The 21,718-nt window shown below is 46.0% G+C and overlaps 1 protein-coding gene across 1 annotated transcript; it reads left to right on the top strand.

The window, feature by feature from the left end:
- The first annotated feature begins 1,014 nt into the window (after positions 1-1,014).
- Positions 1,015-19,537, top strand: SHISAL2A (shisa like 2A). Its single transcript, XM_030870380.2, is given in 4 exon segments — positions 1,015-1,109; positions 8,808-8,947; positions 19,297-19,386; positions 19,389-19,537. Coding segments are annotated over 4 exon segments (393 nt in total). The 5' UTR covers positions 1,015-1,095.
- Positions 19,538-21,718: the final 2,181 nt, after the last annotated feature.

Here is a 21,718-nt window from a genome sequence, read left to right as displayed (position 1 = left end):
AGGCAGTCTCCAAAGGCTTCATACAGTTCCTTCAGACTGTGGTTCTCTGATCCTAGTGAGAACACCGACCTTGTGATATGGAAATGATGTTTGAGAAGGGAGAGGTGTGTTGGCTTTGCTTCCTGCTGGGTGGAGTTACCATCTGGACATCCACTAGCCCCCCTTGTCCTAGGCCAGTGTGGCAGAGAGTATGAACAGGGGAGCGTGAACATGTCAGTGCATGAGTTAGCTGCTCAGGGAAAGGAAGTGTTAGGCAAGGAAGCCAGATGATGACAACATATAAAAGTCACTGGAAAAGAGGCTCTGCGAGAACCCCAGAAAGAGCAAGGGCTTGGGAACAAGACAGACCCACGTTAAAATCCCATGGGCTTTAAGAGCCCTGGAAAATGACTTTAATTTGACCCTAAGCTCTCATTTATAAAATGAGTATGAAAATCCCTGGTCCTCTGGGTTGTTGTGAAGATTAAGTGAGGTCGTGCATTGATCATCCCTATACTGACCCTACTGTGTGGTCCATGGCAGGTCCCCTGTCTGTGTCCTGCACTAGCCTGGGACTGCCCCGCACAGCGCCTAGCACAAGGGCGGGTGCTCAGCGCAGATGTGGAATTCAAGCCGGTGGCTTCGATTCCCGCTCTGCCACCCCGGACATGCGCTGTCTCTCTGAGCACCCAGCGCCCTAGTGTATAAACTGGGAACGTAGTGGGGCCTGTGGGGGACGCTGGCAGAGACGCGGGCGGCTCCCTCCTCCCGGCTCCCGCCCGCCTTCCCGCCGCTCTCCACGCCCTCCTCCTCCCTCTCTCTCCCTCCTCCATCTCCCCTCCTGCTGAGCCCTGTCGGGTACCTGGTCGCCTCCCTCCGTCCTCGGGGACTCTAGGTCTCTAACCGCTGCGTCTCCGCGCCCCTCGCTGTGTCCTCTTCGTCTCTGCGTCAATCTCTGTCTCTCTGCTTATCTCTGCCTCTCTCCTTGTATCTTTCTCGGGCTCAGTTCTGTCTCCGTCCGTTCGTCTCTCGGCGGCCGTCTTCTGCTGCGGCTTCCGCGACCACAAGTACTGCTGCGACGACACGCACAGCTTCTTCCCCTACGAGCACAGCTACATGTGGTGGCTCAGGTACCAGCCCTGGCCCTAACCCCACCTAGAACCCCACTCCAGTCTTAGCCCCCGTGCTCCATCCTCGGCCCAGCCGCCTGCTAAAGTCTCAGTCCTCATCCAGGTGCCCACCACAACGTCAGCACCGACACCCACCCAGTCGTTACCCTCTCAGGCTCTCGCCCTATCACCAACCCAGCTCCCCCTGCGGCCGCTTCTCCGCTCCATTCCCCCATTTTGACCCAACCATTATTCAGATCCATCCTTGAACCTCACACCAACTCTACCCTGAAAAACCTTCACTTCATCCCCACTCCAAACATCATCATCCACCACCCTCAACCCAACCTCAAACTACATAACAAGCCCCAGCCTAACAGCAAACTCCCATCTTGCAGCCTTCACAGGATACCCAGACTCCTCCCTTATCCAAGTTCCAAACAGGGTCCCCCCCAATGCCATCATCAGCCTCATCCCTGACCTAACCCACTCCCCAGTACTTACTCTATCAGCAGCCCTAACCTCCGCCTCAGCCCTCCCTGCAAGCCCACCTCAGCTCTCCTCCTCACCCCAACTCCAAACGTTATCTAGACCTACATTCAATCCTCACTCTCAAGCCTTAATACCTCACCTGATGCTACACCCCAACTCAACCCGAGCCTCAGCCCAACCTCAATTCTTTTGTTCCCCCTCATATTTAGTCATTCTTTCAGCCACCCCTTCCTGAGGCCTTAGCAATGCCAGACGCTGTGGTGAGTTCTGAGCTAAGGCAGAAGACCAAAGACTCAGAGTTGCCTCCAACTTCATAATGAGACAATGACATGATGCCACAGCAGAAGCCAGATTGGTGTAATTTGGGTGAATCCCCACCACAGGACGTCAGTTTCCCCACTAGTTCAGAGAAGCAGGTGGTTAGGCCAGTGTTGACATTCCTGGAACCCAAGTGTGGGACTGAGAGGGTAACAGGTCTCAATCTCTGTGAGTCTCCAAAGGCCTCACCCAGAGAACAGGACCTGACCCTGAGCCTGCTCTGGGAAACAGGCATCAGCGAAAATGGAGTGGGCTGCCTCAGTAGACAGCGATCTTCCTGTCTCTGGAAGTATGTGACCAGAGGCTGTATGCCTGCTGGGTGGGAAAAGAAAGTCTGCCTCTGAAACCTCTCTGAGCCTCTCTCTTTTCATCTATCAGATGGGGAGGATGATTTCTGACTAGGGCAAGGACCAAATGAGATCAAGAGGTAAAATCAACGTGGCATATGCCACTAACAATTACAGATATTAGTTTTCTAGACTGCTCAATCTAATTCCAAAGGATTTTCAGATGGCCAGGTTTTCAGATCCTGCCCATTTGGCTGCTGTCACCTGGGGAATTATATTCATATATTCTCTGTTCATCCATATTTTCATTCATTCATTATAGCCTTTGCTTTGTGCCAGGTGCTAAGCTAGGCATTAGAGACACAGAAATCAATGATTCCCTCTCTGAGGAGTTCACAGTCCATTTAAAGAGATATGATGTGCATCTAAAATATAACAATGGAGTATTTGTTGAAGACCCACTGTGTACTTAGTACTGAGCTGAGTATTGAAATATGACAGCGCTGACCTCCCTTTGAGGTATGGAAGCAGTGTGGAGCGTTGGGGCTGGTTAGAACCTGGTCCAAACTTTGGCTCTGTCCCTTATTAGCTATGTGAATTTGGGCAAATTATCTCCGAGTCTCTTTTGTCATCTTTAAAATGGCAATAGTAATACCTGTCTCATGGAATTATTGTGAGGATTAAGTGCAATAATGCATGTGAAAGTGACTAGTGCATATAGTAGGTGCTCAATAAAAGGGAGTTCCCTTTCCCTGGTTCATAGGTGGGGAAAGTGAAGCTCAGAATATGAAAGTGAATTGTCCAAGATCTTCCAACAATGTCATGGTACACTGAGATTTAAAGAACATTACCTAACACCATCCAAGGGCTAGATGCATTCACACATTCACAACCCTGACACATCTTCTCTCCATCTTACAGATGAGAAAACTTGAAAGAGGTTAAGTTACTATCTTAGAGTACCCCAGTGAGAGGAAGTGGCAGAACTGGGATGAAAACTCAGGCCTGTCTGGTCCCAAGCCCAGGCTTGAGCTGCTGCACAAATGTCTAAATCTAGCCTGGCTCTCATAACCTGCTCTACTCAGATCACTTGAAAAGATACTCACTGACCTTCTGCTGTCTTCTGGACACTGTTGTAGCACTTGGAGACACAGAGATGAGTAAACTCCTCAGCACCCAGCCAGGATCCCATCCCACTACTACCACCCCCTTCCCTATACACCCCTTGGGGTCCCTCTCCTTGCCTTGGACCCTCTTGAGACATAGAGTGCTTTAGTGGCTCAGACAGTGAGCTAGAGGGTTGGATGGGGTGATCTCTGAGGTCACATTGCATGTTGTGTGCTTCCATTCTATGACCCCAAGGGCAGCTGAAAGGTTCTGGCCTGCAGGGCTGACTCTTCCTAGGCATGGCTATAATATGGTTCATAAACATCACAGACAATTGTAAAGTGGAGGAGGGAAACTGGGGTCCTCAGGACATTAGGTGATCAGTATACTCCAAACCGTGAAACAACCCTTCCAGCATGGGATGTCAGAGCCCCTCCATTGCAGGGTGGAGAACATGTTTTGTTCTGGACTCCATTTGTCCCTTTTCATGAAAGCTGGCCCTTAAAAACATGAAAATCAGCAGGTAAACACTGTTTCCTTGGGTACTGCTCAAGAAGAATTGCTGTCTTTAAATGCATGTCTCAGGACTTCCTAGTGGCACAGTGGTTAAGAATCCGCCTGCCAATGCAGGGGACATGGGTTCGAGCCCTGGTCCAGGAAGATCCCACATGCCGCAGAGCAGCTAAGCATGTGCACCACAACTACTGAGCCTGTGCTCTAGAGCCCGTGAGCCACAACTACTGAAGCCCGCGCGCCTAGAGCCCGTGCTCCGCAATGAGAGAAGCCACAGCAATGAGAAGCCCACACACCGCATCGAAGAGTAGCCCTCGCTCACTGCAACCAGAGAAAGCCCACGTGCAACAATGAAGACCCAACGCAACCAAAAATAAATAAATAAAATAAATAAATTTATTTTAAAAAAAAGCATGTCTCAGGAAATGAAGACTCCCTGTGGAAAAGCAGCTGGTGCTATCACATGTCTGGCTGACTTTCCAAACATCCTTTATCAGTAGTTCTGGTTTTTTTTTTTTTTTTTTTTTTTTGCGGTACGTGGGCCTCTCACTGTTGTGGCCTCTCCCGTTGTGGAGCGCAGGCTCAGCGGCCATGGCTCACGGGCCCAGCCGCTCCGTGGCAAGTGGGATCTTCCTGGACCGGGGCACGAACCCGTGCACCCTGCATCGACAGGCGGACTCTCAACCACTGCGCCATCAGGGAAGCCCCAGTAGTTCTGTTTTTTTATCAGGATGTGAGCCAAAGGCAGCAGCCTTGCTGGAGGGCAGAACTGGCGATCAGGCACTGTATATACACTATCTCATTTAATCTTTATGGACACTTGGTGATATAGTAACTTTTATGAATGAAGAAAATGAAGCTCAAAAGGTGAAGGATTTTTCAACTTATATGTGAGAGAACCAGGATTCACACTTAGAACTGTCTGACTCAAAAACCCTAACAAAGGGGCTTCCCTGGTGGCGCAGTGGTTGAGAGTCCGCCGCCGATGCAGTGGACACGGGTTCGTGCCCCGGTCTGGGAGGATCCCACATGCCGCAGAGCTGCTGGGCCTGTGAGCCATGGCCGCTGGGCCTGCGCGTCCGGAGCCTGTGCTCCGCAATGGGAGAGGCCACAACAGTGAGAGGCCCGCATACTGCAAAAAAAAAAAAAACCCTAACAAATGTTAGACCATCCCTCCAGTTCTTTCCTAGAAGTCACAGTGGATTACCTATCTTTCAGAGTCATAGATCTGTGAAATCCTAGAAGGCTAGCAGCTCTTCAATCCAATTTCCCACCATAAGCAGGAATCTCTAACTTCATTGAAAGGTGGATTCATCCAGGTCTTGTGCAAACCTGTCCGACAATGGGAAACTTACCACCTCTTGAGGCAGTACATTCACCATGGGAAAACTCTGATCATTTGAGTTCATCTTATACTGAGTACAGATTTTCCCCCTTGGACCCTCCCTTGTTGTTCCCAGCTCTGTCCTTAGGAGCTTGTCCGTCCGTTCCCAGACAGACCATCAGAGCAGTGCCCACTACCAGTGGCACTGACCGCTGATCTGGAATATATCCCCCCAGCTTTCTCACCCACTTCTCAAAGGATCCTACTTTTTTTTTTTTTTTTTTTTTTGCGGTACGCGGGCCTCTCACCGTGGTGGCCTCTCCCGTTGCGGAGCACAGGCTCCGGACGCGCAGGCTCAGCGGCCATGGTTCACGGGCCCAGCCGCTCCGCGGCACGTGGGATCTTCCCGGACCGGGACACGAACCCGCGTCCACTGCATCGGCAGGCGGACTCCCAACCACTGCGCCACCAGGGAGGCCCAAGGATCCTACTTTTACAGGGCTTTTTCCAGCTAGGTGCCCATGGATGTCCCTTGTAAAGGGTGTGGTCCCAACCTGAGCATGAGTCTTCCAGATAACAGCCTTATAAACAGTGAGTGTACCTCAAGAAAGGAGATAATACTTAGTTAAATAGTAAACTAAAAAGTAGTAAACTAGTCCTAAAGAACTAAAAAGTACTATATGCTCAATGTGGAAAAAGTGGAACGGACAGGAGAAACAAAAAAGGAAAGCAACCATGAGAAATCCAGTGTCTTAGCTTGGGCTCCCCAGAAGACTTGGAAACAAGGATTTGAGGGCAAGTAGTTTATATGACCAGCAATCCTAGAAAATACTGGTACAGGGTGGGGAAGTGAGATGGGAAAGGGAAGGAGCTAATGATGGTGTTACCAAGCAAGTCACCACCAAGGGCCACCAGAGCTTAAACTGCTGAACTCTGCCAGCCAGTGTAGAACATACTCTCAGAGTCATCCCATCTGAGGGCCAGGAAGCTGGGTATTTACATACCAATTTCTTTCAGTCATTGACTGTGTGCTGGTGGGAGAAGGGAGGCATTAATTTTCCTGTACTTTTGACCTGTTCGACGTGCAGACAGAGACTATTCTGGGCCCAAGAAAGCCCTCAGACAAAGAGATACGTTTGCGGGCTTTTGAAACCCTGGCCAGAATATTCCACAACTGTAAGACCCAATGGGACACAGACAGGACATCCACAGCCTGTGCTACTCCCAGAGACAGCCCGTTCGCATTTTAGTGTATTTACATCCAACCTTACCTATGTTATGTTATGCATGTATATGTTATGTTTATGTTTATTTATTTAAGTTAGGACTACACTATATAATTAGTAGTGGGTCCTGCTTTTTTCACTTAACATTATCTCATCAGAATTTATCCTTACGAAATTGAGCTATTTGTAATGAGGTAGATACATCTAGAGTCTGTCATACAGAGTGAAGTAAGTCAGAAAGAGAAAGACAAATACTGTTTGCTAACACATATATATGGAATTTAAGAAAAAAAAAATGTCATGAAGAACCTAGGGGTAAGACAGGAATAAAGACACAGACCTACTGGAGAACAGACTTGAGGATATGGGGAGGGGGAAGGGTGAGCTGTGACAAAGCGAAAGAGAGGCATGGACATATATACACTACCAAACGTAAGGTAGGTAGCTAGTGGGAAGCAGCCGCATAGCACAGGGATATCAGCTCGGGTGCTTTGTGACCACCTGGAGGGATGGGATAGGGAGGGTGGGAGGGAGGGAGACGCAAGAGGAAAGAGATATGGGAACATATGTATATGTATAACTGATTCACTTTGTTATAAAGCAGAAATTAACACACCATTGTAAAGCAATTATACCCCAATAAAGATGTTAAAAAAAAAAAAGAAAAGAAAAAAAAAAGAGTTTATCCTTGATCTTAAATATTATTTGAAAACATGTTTTTAATGGCTCTATACTATTCCACTGCAGGGATATCCAATAATTTATTTAGCCTTGGGAAAACACACTCTCCAAAGCTCTAAGGTGTTTCTGTTTAGTGGAAGTTAGCCATCAGCTAGCTGGGAGTGAAATCCAACAGAAATGGCAAAGGCAGGACTCTGAGGCTGGGCTGGGGGTGGTGCAGAAAAGCTGCAGGAATCACAGGCAGAAAGGGCACAAAAACAATCCTGGTGCTACCTATCCCCTACTATTGGGAGAACATCCCACAGTGTTTGGCGCAAAGTAGGGACTCAATAATAGTTACTAAGTGCCTACTATGTGCTGGAGCTTGTACAAGGAGAGAACAAAGCCAGTTAAACATGGTCTCAGTCTCCCTACAAAAAACACATGAGGAACATGTTGAACTTCTATGCACCAAGAATATTACATATATCATTCATCCTCACTACCACCTGCGAGGTGCTGTGTTTTGATCATTCTCACTTTTCCGACAAAGAAGTTGAGGCTCAAAAGGCTAAGTAATTTCATCAAGATCTCACATCGAGTTAGGTACAGACCTGGGTCCTAAACTAGGTGGGTCTGTAAGAGTTCCAAAGCTCTCTGTTCTTTCCCTACCACATTGGGCTGCCTGACCAAGTAGGAAGTGCTAAAGGCCCAGAGTAGGTGTTCTGGCTGGGTGGGCCTGGCCTGGAAGAAGAAAGGAGAGAGAAAGAGGACCAAGGAAAGTGTTGAGGAGGAGACATTTGAGATGGGCCTTCAAGGACAGGTGAAATTCTGATGTGGGGGGATGATGGGAGAGATCATGTGAAACAGGAAAGACAGTGGACCCCAAAATGAGCCAGAAGGTAGTTGTATGGAGACCAGGTGACCAAGGCCTGACTTGGGGCAGAGGCAGTGAAGTTGTGGGGTGAGGGACCAGCAGCAGGGAGGTGTTCTAGACATGGAGTCCACACTGGTGTGATGACCCACTAGAGACTGGGTCAGAAATTACCTTGAAGCTGGAAGGACAGCGGGTATGGAACTAAGGCCTGCTATGTGTCTTGATTTTTGATAAATTTATTTATTTTTGCCTGCGTTGGGTCTTTGTTGCTGCGTGCAGGCTTTCTCTAGTTGCGGCGAGCAGGGGCTACTCTTCATTGCAGTACGCAGGCTTCTCATTGTGGTGGCTTCTCTTGTTGCGGAGCATGGGCTCTAGGCACGCGGGCTTCAGTAGTTGTGGCACGTGGGCTCAGTAGTTGTGGCTCACAGGCTGTAGAGCGCAGGCTCAGTAGTTGTAGCGCATGGGCTTAATTGCTCTGCGGCATATGGGATCTTCCTGGACCAGAGCTTGAACCAGTGTCCCCCGCATTGGCAGGCAGATTCTTAACCACTGCGCCACCAGGAAAGTCCCTTGATTTTTAAGATACAGCAGTGTGGGGAGGGCTCTTTAAGATCATCTCTAGCTTCCTGGGGTGGGAGCAAGTTGAGGAAAGGAGAGGAGAAGAAAGGGAACACATACTGAGTCCCAACTACATGGTGACACTGAGCCATGTCAAGTTATGTATGTGGTGAGTACTTGCCACATAGTTGATGCTCTTTCCCATGCTTAGGGCCAGAAAACCTGTTTAAGGCAAGGAGAGACGAACAAAAGTTAAAGTCAGCTGACTCCTATAACACCTACAATACTTCTCTTATAACAGGCTGCTTCCCAAGTCCTTTCCTGACCCTCTGCTCCCTTACGGTTTTCTCTCCCCAGTATTGGTGCTCTTGTGGGCCTGTCCATAGCAGCAGTGGTCCTCCCGGCCTTCATTGTCACCGCCTGTGTGCTTTGTTACCTGTTCATCAGCTCAAAACCCCACACAAAGTTGGACCCAGGATTAAGCTTACAGACTACAGGTGAGAAAGAGGTTACATGATTTCCTTGTATTCAGCAGGTTAGCACCTTTGCAGAGGGGAGATATTTAGAAATTATGTTCGGAACATTTGCCTCAAAAGTGTTTCTGGAATATTCTGAAGCAGCAGCACATTTCTCAGGAGGTTCATGATATGAACATTTCCATCCCAAACTCTTCCATGTGCTCATTGTTAATCAAAATAATTTGATTATAGTCAGCATCCTATTTGTTACAGGAAGATGTTATTAAACGTCCTACAATATATAGGACAGCACCCTACAATAAGGAATTATCTGACCCAGAATGTCAATAGTGCTGATGTTGAGAAACCCTAGAATAGAGACTCCAGAAACAGACTAATTAAAGAGTATAATAACATGAATAAAATGTTTAATTTTAAAAATGAGGGAAATATTGGCAAATTTGCCTACATCAAATACAAATAGACATCAAATACAAATAATACAAAAGATACCATACATAAAGTTAAAAAACAAGCAGTGGACTGCAAAGATATAAATACACACACACGGTCAATCCTAATTATTTGAAGATTCCATACTTGTGAATTTGCCTACTTGCTAGAATTAATTTGTAACCTCAAAAAATCAATACTTTCAGTGTTTTTGAGGTCATGTGCAGATGTGGATATACACAGAGCAACAAAAAATTTGAGTTGCCCTATCACACACATTCTCAGCTGCGGTTGAACAAGGAAGGCCATGCTCTGCCTTCTTGTTTCTGCTCTTATACAGTAAACAAGTGTCCTTTTCGTGGTATATTTAGTGCCACATTTTTATGATTTTTGTTGGCGGTTTCGCTGTTGAAAATGACCCCCAAATTAATGCTGAAGTTCTGTCTAGCATTCCTCAGTACAAGGCTGTCATGTGCCTTATGGAAAAAATACATGTGTTCAGTACACTTTGCTCAGACAGGAGGTATAGTGCTGTTGGCCATGAGTTAAATGTTAATGAATTAGCAATATATATTAAATAAGGTGTTTTTAAACAGAAACACACACAAAACAAAGTTATATATTGATTGACTGACAAAAATGTGACCAGAGGCTCACAGGAACCTAACTTTGTATTTCCCCAAGGAGCAATAATTCAGTATTCGCTAATTCAGTGTTTGTGGTGACTTTTTAGAACATAACTACAGCGACTAATGGGAATCAACTGTATCTAAAATAGAGACAGGATTGATATCAAGAATATATAAGTATATCTTTGAACAAGTGAGAAAAACATAATCCACTAAAAAATACAAATGCCCAACACACATGAAAAGATGCCCAACCTTACTAATAATCAGGAGAATGCAATTTAAGAATGACATACCTTTTTTTAAAATGATTACATTGGCAAAACTCCAAAAATGGATCACATTAATAGTGAGAAGGTTACATGGGAGAATGGATACTCTCATATACCACTGATAAGAATAAATTGGTAAAACCACTTTGTAGAGCAATTTGGCACTATCCATTTAAACTAAAAATGTACATACCCTATAACTCAGTAATTCCACTTTTCTAATTACCTGCCTTAGAGATATAGTTGCACTAGGAGAGGACTTGTAAAGATGGATTCCATGACAGCTTGTCACACTGGAAACAAACTAAATGTCCATCAGTAGAGGAATAATAAAGTATGATACTGCAGTTAAAAGGAATGAATTAGCTCTAAATAGACCATCTCATTTGCTCTTCACAATAACCAGGCAGAGTACAGAACTTATTACTATCCATTTTACAGATCAGGAAACTGAGGCCTCAGTCACCTAGTGAGTGAGTGACAGAGCCAACTCCACCTCCACCTTCCTTCCTCTCCTTATCCCTGTGCTGAGAAAGGGAAGTCCCTACTTTATGCCAGATACCATTTGAAACTTTACATGCACTATCTTGTCTAATTTTCCAAACTACCCCAGTGAGGTAGGTGTTATTATCACCCATGTTACAGATGTGAAAACCAGGTTCCAGGGAGGTCAGATAACTAGCCCAAGGGGTCACAGTTTGTAAATTGCAGAGCTGGAATTCAAATATGTGTGTTTTTCTGCCTCCAAAGTCCTACTCTTTCTACCTCACCAGGCCAGGTGTGTGGGGTGCTTCTGCTTGTGCCCTGCTCCCCTCATCTCTCCTCACCCTATCCCCTGTAGCCTTTCTAACTCAAGGGAACACAGTTCACCTGTCCGTCGATCCTGTGAATGAAAACCACCCTCCTGCTTTTCACTGCTCAGCCACCAGCTGGGTTATTCAATTATTCAGTCACCAGGGTTTGACACAGCTTGTGTTCTTGCTATTTGCTTCCTATTTTTCAGATGGAAAATGCATTTCCTGACTGTTCACTAAATGACAGTTTTGGGCTCTCTCTGCCTTTTGCCCAAACTCAGCTCTTAGCACCTCCCTTTTTTCTTCATTAAGTGCTGTCCTCTCCTTCCTCTGAACCCACAGCATCAACCCAGGAGCCTCTTGTCCCTCCTGCATCTGAGACGTTTACAGGCCGCTACCTTACACTAATCAGAGCTTGCCCCCTTACACAGACTTTCATCTGTTTCCATCTCCTTCTCTGGTAGGACATGTAGAGAGATCATTAGCCCCATTTTACAGGGGAGGAAATCAAGGCTTAGCCAAGGGAAGTGAATGGCCGAGTCTACACAGCTGGTGAGCATGCACTGCTGGGATGTCAACCCCGATCTCCCGACGCTAAAGCCCACACTCATTGCACATGGTACCTGGGGTCCTGATCTCTGAGTCTGGGGGCAAGGACGGGATGGGGAGTTCCTTGGCAAGAGCAGAGTGGAAATAGAACAGAGCTTCTGAAAATAGGCTCCTTCTGCTGCCCAGATGGTCTGTACTGTCCCATTACCCCCACCCTACCCCATCCCTCAAACTTGGGATGCAACAAAGACCATAAACTTTTTTCTTCTCGTACTTTGTGAGGAACTAGCTTGATCAGAAGGCTGACCGAGCTTCTACGTTTGTGCTAGGCACTATGCCAAGGACTTTAAACATATTATCCCATTTAACCCGTTCAACTACTCTACCAGGTGGTTATTATCAATCCTATTTTACAGATGAGATGAGTGAGGTAAGTGTGGAATGATATTCCAACCTAGGTACCTTTAATAAGAGACAAAAAGTGGGGGAAAAAAAAAGGAAGACAAGAATTCAGTTCTCATCCTCCTCTGAAAAGTGTTGGTGGGGATATCATTAATCAGCCATTCTCACTAATTCATAGGGCTCCTAGAGATCAAGTCTGATGTTCTCACTGTATCAATGGGTTGCTGAGGCCCAGAAAGGGACATGCATATGCCCAAGGTCACCCAGGCAACTGGCCAAGCCTTTGCCTCCTGGGCCAAAGATCTTTTCCTGTAGCAGGTGCTCTTACCTTCCAGGTTCCACTTCCTCAGAGCCCACTGCTTTTTGTTTTTGTTTTTTTTTTTTTGCGGTACGCGGGCCTCTCACTGTTGTGGCCTCTGCCGTTGCAGAGCACAGGCTCTGGACGTGCAGGCTCAGCGGCCATGCCTCACGGGCCCAGCCGCTCTGCGGCATGTGGGATCCTCCCGGACCGGGGCACAAACCCGTGTCCCCTGCATCGGCAGGCGGACTCTCAACCACTGCACCACCAGGGAAGCCCTGCTTTTTAATTAACCACACTTGGGGAGGTAGTACCTATGACCCAAACAAGCCTCAGTGATGGGTCAGTCTTGACTCATCTCCAAGCAGGGAGAGAATCTGAGAACTCCTTTCCTGGCTGGTCACTACAGGCTAAGACCCCAGGTAATGGGGGGACTGGCCAAAAGGTCCCTGGAGAAAGGTAGGAAAGCACAACCCTGGGCTGGGGTATCAGAGAATCTGGCTCTAATCCTGACTTTGTCACTCTCATTGTGTGGCCTTAGGCAAGTCACTTCTCTCTGGGCCTCAGTTTACTCTGTAAAATGTGTACAATAATACCCACCAAGAAAGCTGTAAACCTAGAGGTGATGCTTACATAGGAGCTACTTAGTCTCTGATACATGGTAGACTTTTAACAATGAGTAACCCTCATTTTTATTATTATTAGGCACTTAGATTTTTACATGTTAGTCTCCTCAACCTGTCTGTTAATATCTCAAATATAGGAACCATGTCTTAAGCGCCTTTGTATCCCCAGCGCCTAACAGAGTTCCTAACCTATACTAAGGGTATGCTTGCTCTGTGGAAAGAGCCCAAGCTTTGGAATGGAGCAGAACGGAAAGTGTATCCTGGATCCAATACTTAATACCTGTGTCAGTGCTAACCTCTGTCTGGGCCTCAGTTATTTATCTATAACATGGAATAATAACACCCACCCTCAGAGAGTTGTTAGGAGAATCAGATAAGATTGTTGTACCGGTGTGTTTTAGCCAAACATGGATCTTATTGTAACTTGAAAATTGAACTTTTTATATTTGCCTTTAGGCATCCTCCTCTCCAAGTGCCTCTTGGCTAGCACCTTTATAAGATAGAACTCCCTCCCCCAGGCTTCCGGCACCACTGAGGGACTTTAATAACTTTCATTATATATTAGCCAGAGGAAGAGGCAGAAATATATATGCGTACTCAAGAGCTGGACCATTGCCTATTCTGCTGGTTTCCCTGGAAGGGAATTGAAGGGTTGTGGAACTGAAGGCCCTGGGATACATATGTGAGGGAATCCGTGGGATCTGGGAAAGATAATCATATAAAAAAGACATGTTGGGTCCACAAGTTCAGTATGAACCTGCATTGTGATGTATCTGCCAAAAAAGGGTGAGTGGAAGCTCAGATTACATTAACAGAATTATAGAGTCTGGAAGCAAGAGAATGATGGTCCTTCTTTACTCGCAGTTGAATAGAATGCATCAGCTGTCACAGCTCAGAGGTAACATTTTAGCATCCACTCCACAGGTTCCCAACTTTGGGTTCCAAATATATCACCCAAGGGTCCCCAAATATAGCAATGAGGATTCTTGAGCAATTTCCAATATTTCAAAGGTTTTACTGGGACCAAGTTTCTTTGTTTTAAGCTAGAATTATATTAGTCCAAGGAGGGTAATTAGCACGGGCTCTTTCCTGCTAATCAGAACTCTTTAATAGAAAATGGGAGGGGGGGAGCTAGTACCTAATAAAGGCAGTCTATTATACAGACAGAATCCTTTACAATTTGGAATTCCAGGGAAAAGAAAGAGAAAAACAAGACCAGCCCTACTTTCTACCCCATTTTATAGAATAGTAACTGAGATCCAGAGAGGAGAAGCTAGCCCAAAGTAGCACAATGATTTAATATCAGAATGAGGATTTGAGGCAAGGTTTTATAGCTCCTAGAAGCCCAAGGATTCCCCCTGAGCCCTGACTGCCAGCTGCTCAGAGACCCACAATTTCAGAGGAACTTTGACCAATCAGAAGGTGATCAGAGGCAGGTGACCAGCTTGGTCTGAGAAACAGATTATGTGAGTATCGGCTGAAGAGCTGGGGACATTTGGCCTCAAGCAAAGGAGTCTCAGGGTTCACGGCCTAGGACCTCCAGTCTCTGCAAGGCTACCCTGGGGCACGAGGAAGAGACATTTTGAGAGAAGCCAGAGAACAGAGTTGGGATCAGTGGGGGAAGCCTTAGGAAGGCAGATGTTGATTCAATAAAGCTGGGTCTTTCTTAGAATAAGATCTGAAATACTTTTGTAAAGCGGGCCCTCATCACCATAGTCGTATTTAGTTCATCAATTGTAACTCTTGGTTTAAAAAAAAAAGAGCACCCCCAAGCCTGGAAGGTAACCAGGAAAAGGCTAAATGTGGGATTCAGTGAAAGAGATTCTTGCATTGAATAGAAGATTGAACTAAATCCCTGTACCAAATGGAATGCCTTAAAATGCAAGCTTAAATAACAAAGGATCCCAAAGAATCTGCAAAACAGGCACAGAGAGATGCACAAAACAACCTCCCAGACCTAATAAGTGCATTCAGCATGGTCACAGTATGTAAGGTCAGACCCAAACATCAATTGTATTTATATATACCAGCAACAAACAACTGGAGACCAAAATTTTAAATATAATATCATGTATAGTCACTCTGAAAAAAATGAAATACTCTGGTATAAAACTAACAAAACATGTACAGGAGCTATACGATAAAAAATACGAAATGCTAATGAAGAAAAGCAAAGAAGACTTAAATAAATGGAGCTAGAACACATATTAAAGCCACAATGAGATACCACTTCTCATCTATCAGAACCCTAAAGTAAAAACACTGACAATCCAAGGTGAGGACATGGAACGACTGGATCTCTTATATACTTCTAGTGGGAATTAGAATGGTATAGCCACTTCCGAAGACAGTTTGGTGTTTTCGTAAAGTTAAACATACTTACTACATGTATTAGTTTCCTATGGCCACTGTAACAAATTACCACAAACTTGGTGGCTTAACATAATAGACATGTATTCTCTCACAGTTCTGGGGGCCAGAAATTCAAAATCAGTTGTGCTGGGCTGAAATCAAAGGCTCCATGGGCGAATCTGTTCCTTACCTCTTCCAGTTTCTGGTGACTGCCAGCATTCTTTTGCTTGTAGCTGTATCACTCCAATCTCTACCTCTGTCTTTACATCACTGTCTGTGAGTGTCTATCTCCCTCTGCCTTTCTCTCTCTTTTTAAAAAATATTTATTTATTTATTTGGTTGCGCTGGGTCTCAGATGCAGCTCGTGGGCTCCTTAGTTGTGGCTCGTGGGCTCCTTAGTTGTGGCATGCATGTGGGATCTAGTTCCCTGACCAGGGATCAAACCCTGACCCCCCTGCTTTGGGAGTGCAGAGTCTTATCCACTGCACCACCAGGGAAATCCCTGCCTTTCTCTTATAAGGGCACTTGTAGTGGCATTTAGGGTCCATCCAGATAATTGAGGATAACCTCATCTCAAAAGCCTTAATTTCATCACATCTGCAAAAACCATATAAGGTAACATTCACAGATTCCAGAGATTGGGACATGATATCTTTGGGGGTCACCATTCAGCCCACTATACCATACAAAACAGCAATCACACTCTTAAGTGGTCCTAGAGAAATGAAAATGTGTGTCTGCACAAAAACCTATATACAAATGTGCATAACGAATGAACTGTCAATACACATAACAACTTGAGTAGATTGCAAGGTATTAAACAGAGTGAAAAAAGCCAATCTCAAAAGTTGTACACTGCATAATTCCATCTATATAGCACTTCTTAAATGACAAAATGATAGTGTGGAGAAGAGGTTAGTGGTTACCAGAGTTAGGTTTAGGAGGAAGGTATGACTATAAAGGGATAGCATGAGAAGGTTTCTTTGTGGTGATGGAACAGTCCTTAATCCTGATTGTGGTAGTGATTATATAAATCTACACATGTGATAAGCTTTCATAGTACTATACACCAAAAAAAAAGTCCATATAAAAATGGGTAAAATTGAATAGGATCTGTAGTTCAGTCAATTGTACTATGTCAATGGCAGTCTCCTAGTTTTGAAATTACTCCATGGTTATGTAAGATGTTATCATTGGGGAAAACTAGGTGAAGGGGACAATGGAACTCTCTACTATTTTTGTAACTTTTTGTGAGCCTTAAATTATTAAAAATAGAAAGTTCAAAACAAAACAAAACAAAAAAGGAATTTTTTGGCTCTGTAGATGAGAAGTCCAAAAGTAGGATGAGTTTTAGGAATGGTTTCAATAGAAGTTCACAATGTCCTCATGCTTGTGGCTTTTTCCTCTGAGATTCTCTCAGCTCTGCCCTCCATCTTGTGTTGGCTTTCTCCTCAGACTGATTTTTCCCATGGTAGTAAGTTGGCTGCCAGCAGTCCCTGGGACTGTGTGCTTTTTGTTCCCATCTAGCCAGGAGGAGAAAGAGGGAGCTATCTCTTCCTTCAACCAGGAGGGAAAAAAAGGCCTGACCTCTACCCTGATTGGACTACCTCAGGTCCTGTGCCAACCCTAAACCAATCACTGAATCCAGGGAAATGCTATGCACTGACTTCTCATCCCTGTAGCAAAGGAACAGGACTACTTGATGGGCTGGGATCAATCAGGGTCCCCTGCTGGAGCTGAGATGGGGCCAAACCTACCCAAACATAATTGCTATTACTGGGTGGGAATAGGTGGAATGGATGTTGTATAGCCAAGTCCAATGTCCCATACAGCCTCCTTTTTTTTTTTTTTTTAAATTTAATTATGTATTTATTTTTTGCTGTGTTGGGTCTTCATTGCTGCGCGAGGGCTTTTCTCTAGTTGCGGCGAGCGGGGGCTACTCTTCGTTGTAGTGCATGGGCTTCTCATTGAGGTGGCTTCTCTTGTTGCAGAGCACAGGCTCTAGGTGAGTGGGCTTCAGTAGTTGTGGCACGCGGGCTCAGTAGTTGTGGCTCACGGGCTCTAGAGCACAGGCTCAGTAGTTGTGGCTCACGGGCTTAGTTTCTCCACAGCATGTGGGATCTTCCCGGACCAGGGCTCGAACCCGTGTTCCCTGAATTGGCAGGCAGATTCTTAACCACTACGCCACCAGGTAAGCCCTACAGCCTCCTTCTTGAAATTCACTCTTTCCTTGGTTTCAGAGGCACCATTCATCCTCGGTCTCTTCCATCAATGGGTTTTAAAGCATAAGAGTTTTCTAGACAAAGAAGGTATAAAATGTCATTCCAGGCAGAAGAAACAGTAAAAGCGGAGACCCATAGATGTGAAGGAATGGATCCATTCAGGGAAAAATGAAATTTTGGTATAATAAAGCATAGAGTTCTTGGGGGAAGAGTAGTAGTAAAAAAGCTAGAGAAGGGGTGATGGGGCTAGTACATGAAGAACCTTGAATGCACCTCAAGGATCACAGGTAATGGGAAGACATTGAATGCTTTTGAGAAAGAGCAGTACATGGACTCACTTCACCTTAGAAAGATCTCTCTGGACTTCCTTAGTGATGCAGTGGTTAAGAATCTGCCTGCCAATGCAGGGGACACGGGGTTCAAGCCCTGGTCCGGGAAGATCTCACATGCCGTGGAGCAGCTAAGCCCGTGCGCCACAACTACTGAAGCCCGCATGCCTAGAGTCCGTGCTCGGCAACAAGAGAAGCCACCGCAATGAGAAGCCCGCGCACTGCAACAAAGAGTAGTCCCCGCTCGCCACAACTAGAGAAAGCCCGCGCACAGCAACAAAGACCCCAAACAGCCAAAAAAATAAAATAAATAAAAAGATCTCTCCAGCTATAGCCTGGAGGGTGGACTGGAGGGGACCCAGCCGAAGGCTGTTTTTCCTGGGCAGAAGAAAATGAAAGCCTGACCTAGTGTGGTGGCCTTGAGGATGGAGAGAATGGGTGGATACGGTAGATAGTGATTTGGTGGAATCAACAGGACCTGGTGAATTGCTTGACTTTGGAAAGGGGGAGGGGGAGGAGGTGTGAGAGTTGACTCACATTTCTGGCTTGAACACTTGATATACTTTTTATCCAAGAAGGCAGAAATGCTTAATTGTGTGAAATGCTCCCGATAAGCCAAGGGAGACAATAACTTATAAGTAACCATGGGATTCAGTGCCTTCTGTTGAGGGCAGAAACCAAGTAAGCTGCAGCAGAATAAGTCATGAATGGGAAGTGGGATATGATAAGGCCAAGTGAGCTTCCTATCAAGCTCAGTCATAAAAGGGGGAGAGGATTAAGCAGCCAGTGAAGAGACTCATGAAATCTATTCTTAAAGCAGAGAATAATACATGCTTTTAAAATTTCCAGCACTTCCCTGCAGGCTAGCTGTGTAGTAAGCCTGTATCTTCACCTATAAAATGAGTGTTTGTTTGTTTGTTTTGTTTTGTTTACATCTTTATTGGAGTATAATTGCTTTACAATGGTGTGTTAGTTTCTGCTTTATAACAAAGTGAATCAGTTATACATATACATATGTTCCCATATCTCTTCCGTCTTGTGTCTCCCTCCCTCCCACCCTCCCTATCCCACCCCTCCAGGCGGTCACAAAGCACCGAGCTGATCTCCCTGTGCTATGTGGCTGCTTCCCGCTAGCATATATACACTACCAAATGTAAAATAAAATGAGTTTTTAATAGTACCTACCACACAGGTTTATGGTGAAGGTGAAGTCTTCATATGTACTAACAATTGTTTATTGTCTGTCTCCCCCATTAAACGTTAAGGTCATGAGAAACATTGACAGCTCCTAGTTCATGATGTGGTATATTGTTAATGAATATTTGTTAAATGAATGATGCATTTAAGACTCTGAGCGCAATCCTGCCCACGGTAAGCACTCAGGGGAGTTCAGCGCGTATGATCCTGATGGAGAGAAGGGCTGCAGGAGGAAGCCCCATGCCCTCGGCTTGCTGTTTTCCAGACCCTGATGAGCTACTGCCTGACCGCCAAGGTGGGAACATGGGCAATTCAGTGGAGGTGCCAGGAGTGAGCCCTCTCGGGCAGAGTCACCCTTCCTGAACCCATGGCCGGACTGCAATGGAGAGCAGGCTGTGGACCCCAAACGCCTCCTCCAGCACTGCTTCATGGCTACAGTGATGGCCGGTGACATTCTGGGCAGCCCTGAGGAGGCCCCTGTCCCCAATCTAGACCCAGCTCCATAAACACCCAATAAATATTTCTACACCATCCTCTTCTGGATTCTCTCTTCTTGGTAAAAAGGTGGGGCTGGGGATAATCAAAGGGACTTTGGAACCTAGCGGCATAAATGAGGGCTTTTCCAAGCAAACCCACTCAGGTCTTACTGTGGATCCAGCCATAGTGCTCTGCCTGGCCCATTGTGGGCCGAAGGGAGTTTAGACACGGGTCCCCGGTAAAATGGTCGTAACGACTGCAGGCGAGCAGGGAGAAGCCTGGGGCCTGTGGAGGCTCAGAGGAGCCCCTCGCCTAACCTGGGGAGTCAGAGAATTCGGACCTGGTCTTCCTGCCACAGAGCAGATGTACTTAGGAAGCCCAGGGAAGATGACCAGGACCCAGGGGCAGGTGACTCGTGCCCCTCCAGCAGCTCTGTGTCGCTCCTGGAGTGAGTCCCTTGCCAAGGAACAGAAGGAGAGGGAGTATAGAGTACATACACAGGGCCCAGCCATGTTTAATATCATTCAGTTCCTCAGGTGAATGAAAGAGTGAATGATCGCGTGAGTGAGGGAACGAATGGTTAATAGGCTCCACAGTGTGGCCTGGATAAAGTCCCTTAGTCTATCTGAGCCTCAGTTCCCTTGCAGGGTCGTGGTGAGTGTTCAATGAGTTGATGGATATGAACTCTCTTCCTAAACGTGAAAGTGCTACAAAAACTCCAAAAATTATAGGTGAGTGTTTTCCAATATAACTTAGTAATTAAGAGCAGGGACTCTGGAGCCAAATGCCTGGTTTAAATCTGGTCCCTGACCTTACTTGCTAAGTAACATTTGTGCCTAATCATCCGTACAAGCAGGGATAACAGTAATATCTATCTCGTAAGGCTTGGGGGAGGATTAAATTACTTAGTCCATGCAAAGCATCACACTTAGAACAGTGTTGGCTAACGGAGAGCATTGTGTTAGCTATTATTATTGGGTTTTTAAAATATTATTAGTCTGATAGCAAAGGAATCTTAGGGCAGGATGCTGACTGCCTCCCCTCTCTCCCAGCTGCTCTCCTTATCTCAATTTTGGCAATGGCTTTAGGCTTTGCCTTGGGGGCGCAAGGCAAAGATGGGGAGACTCAGTAGCCACTGAAGGCAGTTCTTGACATTTCTGACAGTGATACGACTCACTACTGGATTTGGCAACAGTAAAAGGGTCACTCTTAGATATCTGTGCATGGGGCCTGCACCAGCCAAGGGTATATGATGGGCAGCAAGACAGGGTGAGTCACCTCAGAAGTGCCCTAGGCTGCAAATCGAGAGATTTTGGTTCTGGTCTTGCTTTTTTTGTGGTCTTGTGTGTGTGTGTGTGTGTATGTGTGTGTGTGTGTGTTGTTCTCAGCACTCTAAACCCAGCACCTTTGTCCCCTTATTGTCCATTCCGTGGTGTCTATCCTGTGCCAGGACCTGTGCAGGTTACCAGAAACAACAGGGAATCAGCCACAGCTCCTGCCCTCAAGGGGTTCATATGGAGGGTGAGGTGGGTACACCAAAGGGCAGTGGGCCCAGTGGTGGCCCTTCATGCAGCTGGAGGGAGGAATAAGTGATGTCTGAGCTGAATCATCAAAGATGAGTCAAAGTTTCCAGGTGAGACAGAGTCACTGTTCAAAAACAGTGAGAGAGAGCCTAGCACAGCCCAGGAATTGCAAGTTATTTGTTGTAGAGACAGCTTAGGGTACCTGTGTGTGTGTGTGTGTGTGTGTGTGTGTGTGTGTTTGTGTGTGGCAGGAATGGGTGATACGTGGGAGATTTAGTCACTGATGCTCTATGTGACCTTTCACAGCACAGATCCTGTCTCTCTCCTTGGTACCCCCATTAGGAAAATTCAGTTTTTCTCAGGACACTTTCTGTGCTGGCCTTCTGGCAGGTTACAAGGAAGAATCCTATAAAGACCTTATTTTTAGGCTGTTCATGGTCTGTTAGGGGGAGACGATCTGTAAATTCTAAAAACTCAAGTGGTCATCAGTGGCCTAAGCCCGTGGTCCTCAGACTTCAGCCTGTATCAGGATCAGCTGGAGGGCTTGTTTAAAACACAGATTGTTGCTCCCTGCCCCAACCCTGCCCTCAGAGTGTCTGATTGGGTAGGTCTGGAGTAAGTCCTCAGAATTTGCATTTCTAACTGGTTCCAGGTGATGCTGATGCTGCTGGGCTCGGACCACCCTTT

This window comes from Globicephala melas, chromosome 1 (genome assembly GCF_963455315.2).
Source record: "Globicephala melas chromosome 1, mGloMel1.2, whole genome shotgun sequence".
Classification (NCBI taxonomy): domain Eukaryota; kingdom Metazoa; phylum Chordata; class Mammalia; order Artiodactyla; family Delphinidae; genus Globicephala; species Globicephala melas.
The sequence above is the reverse complement of the archived record's forward strand: the minus strand, read 5'-3'. Positions and strand labels throughout refer to the sequence as shown.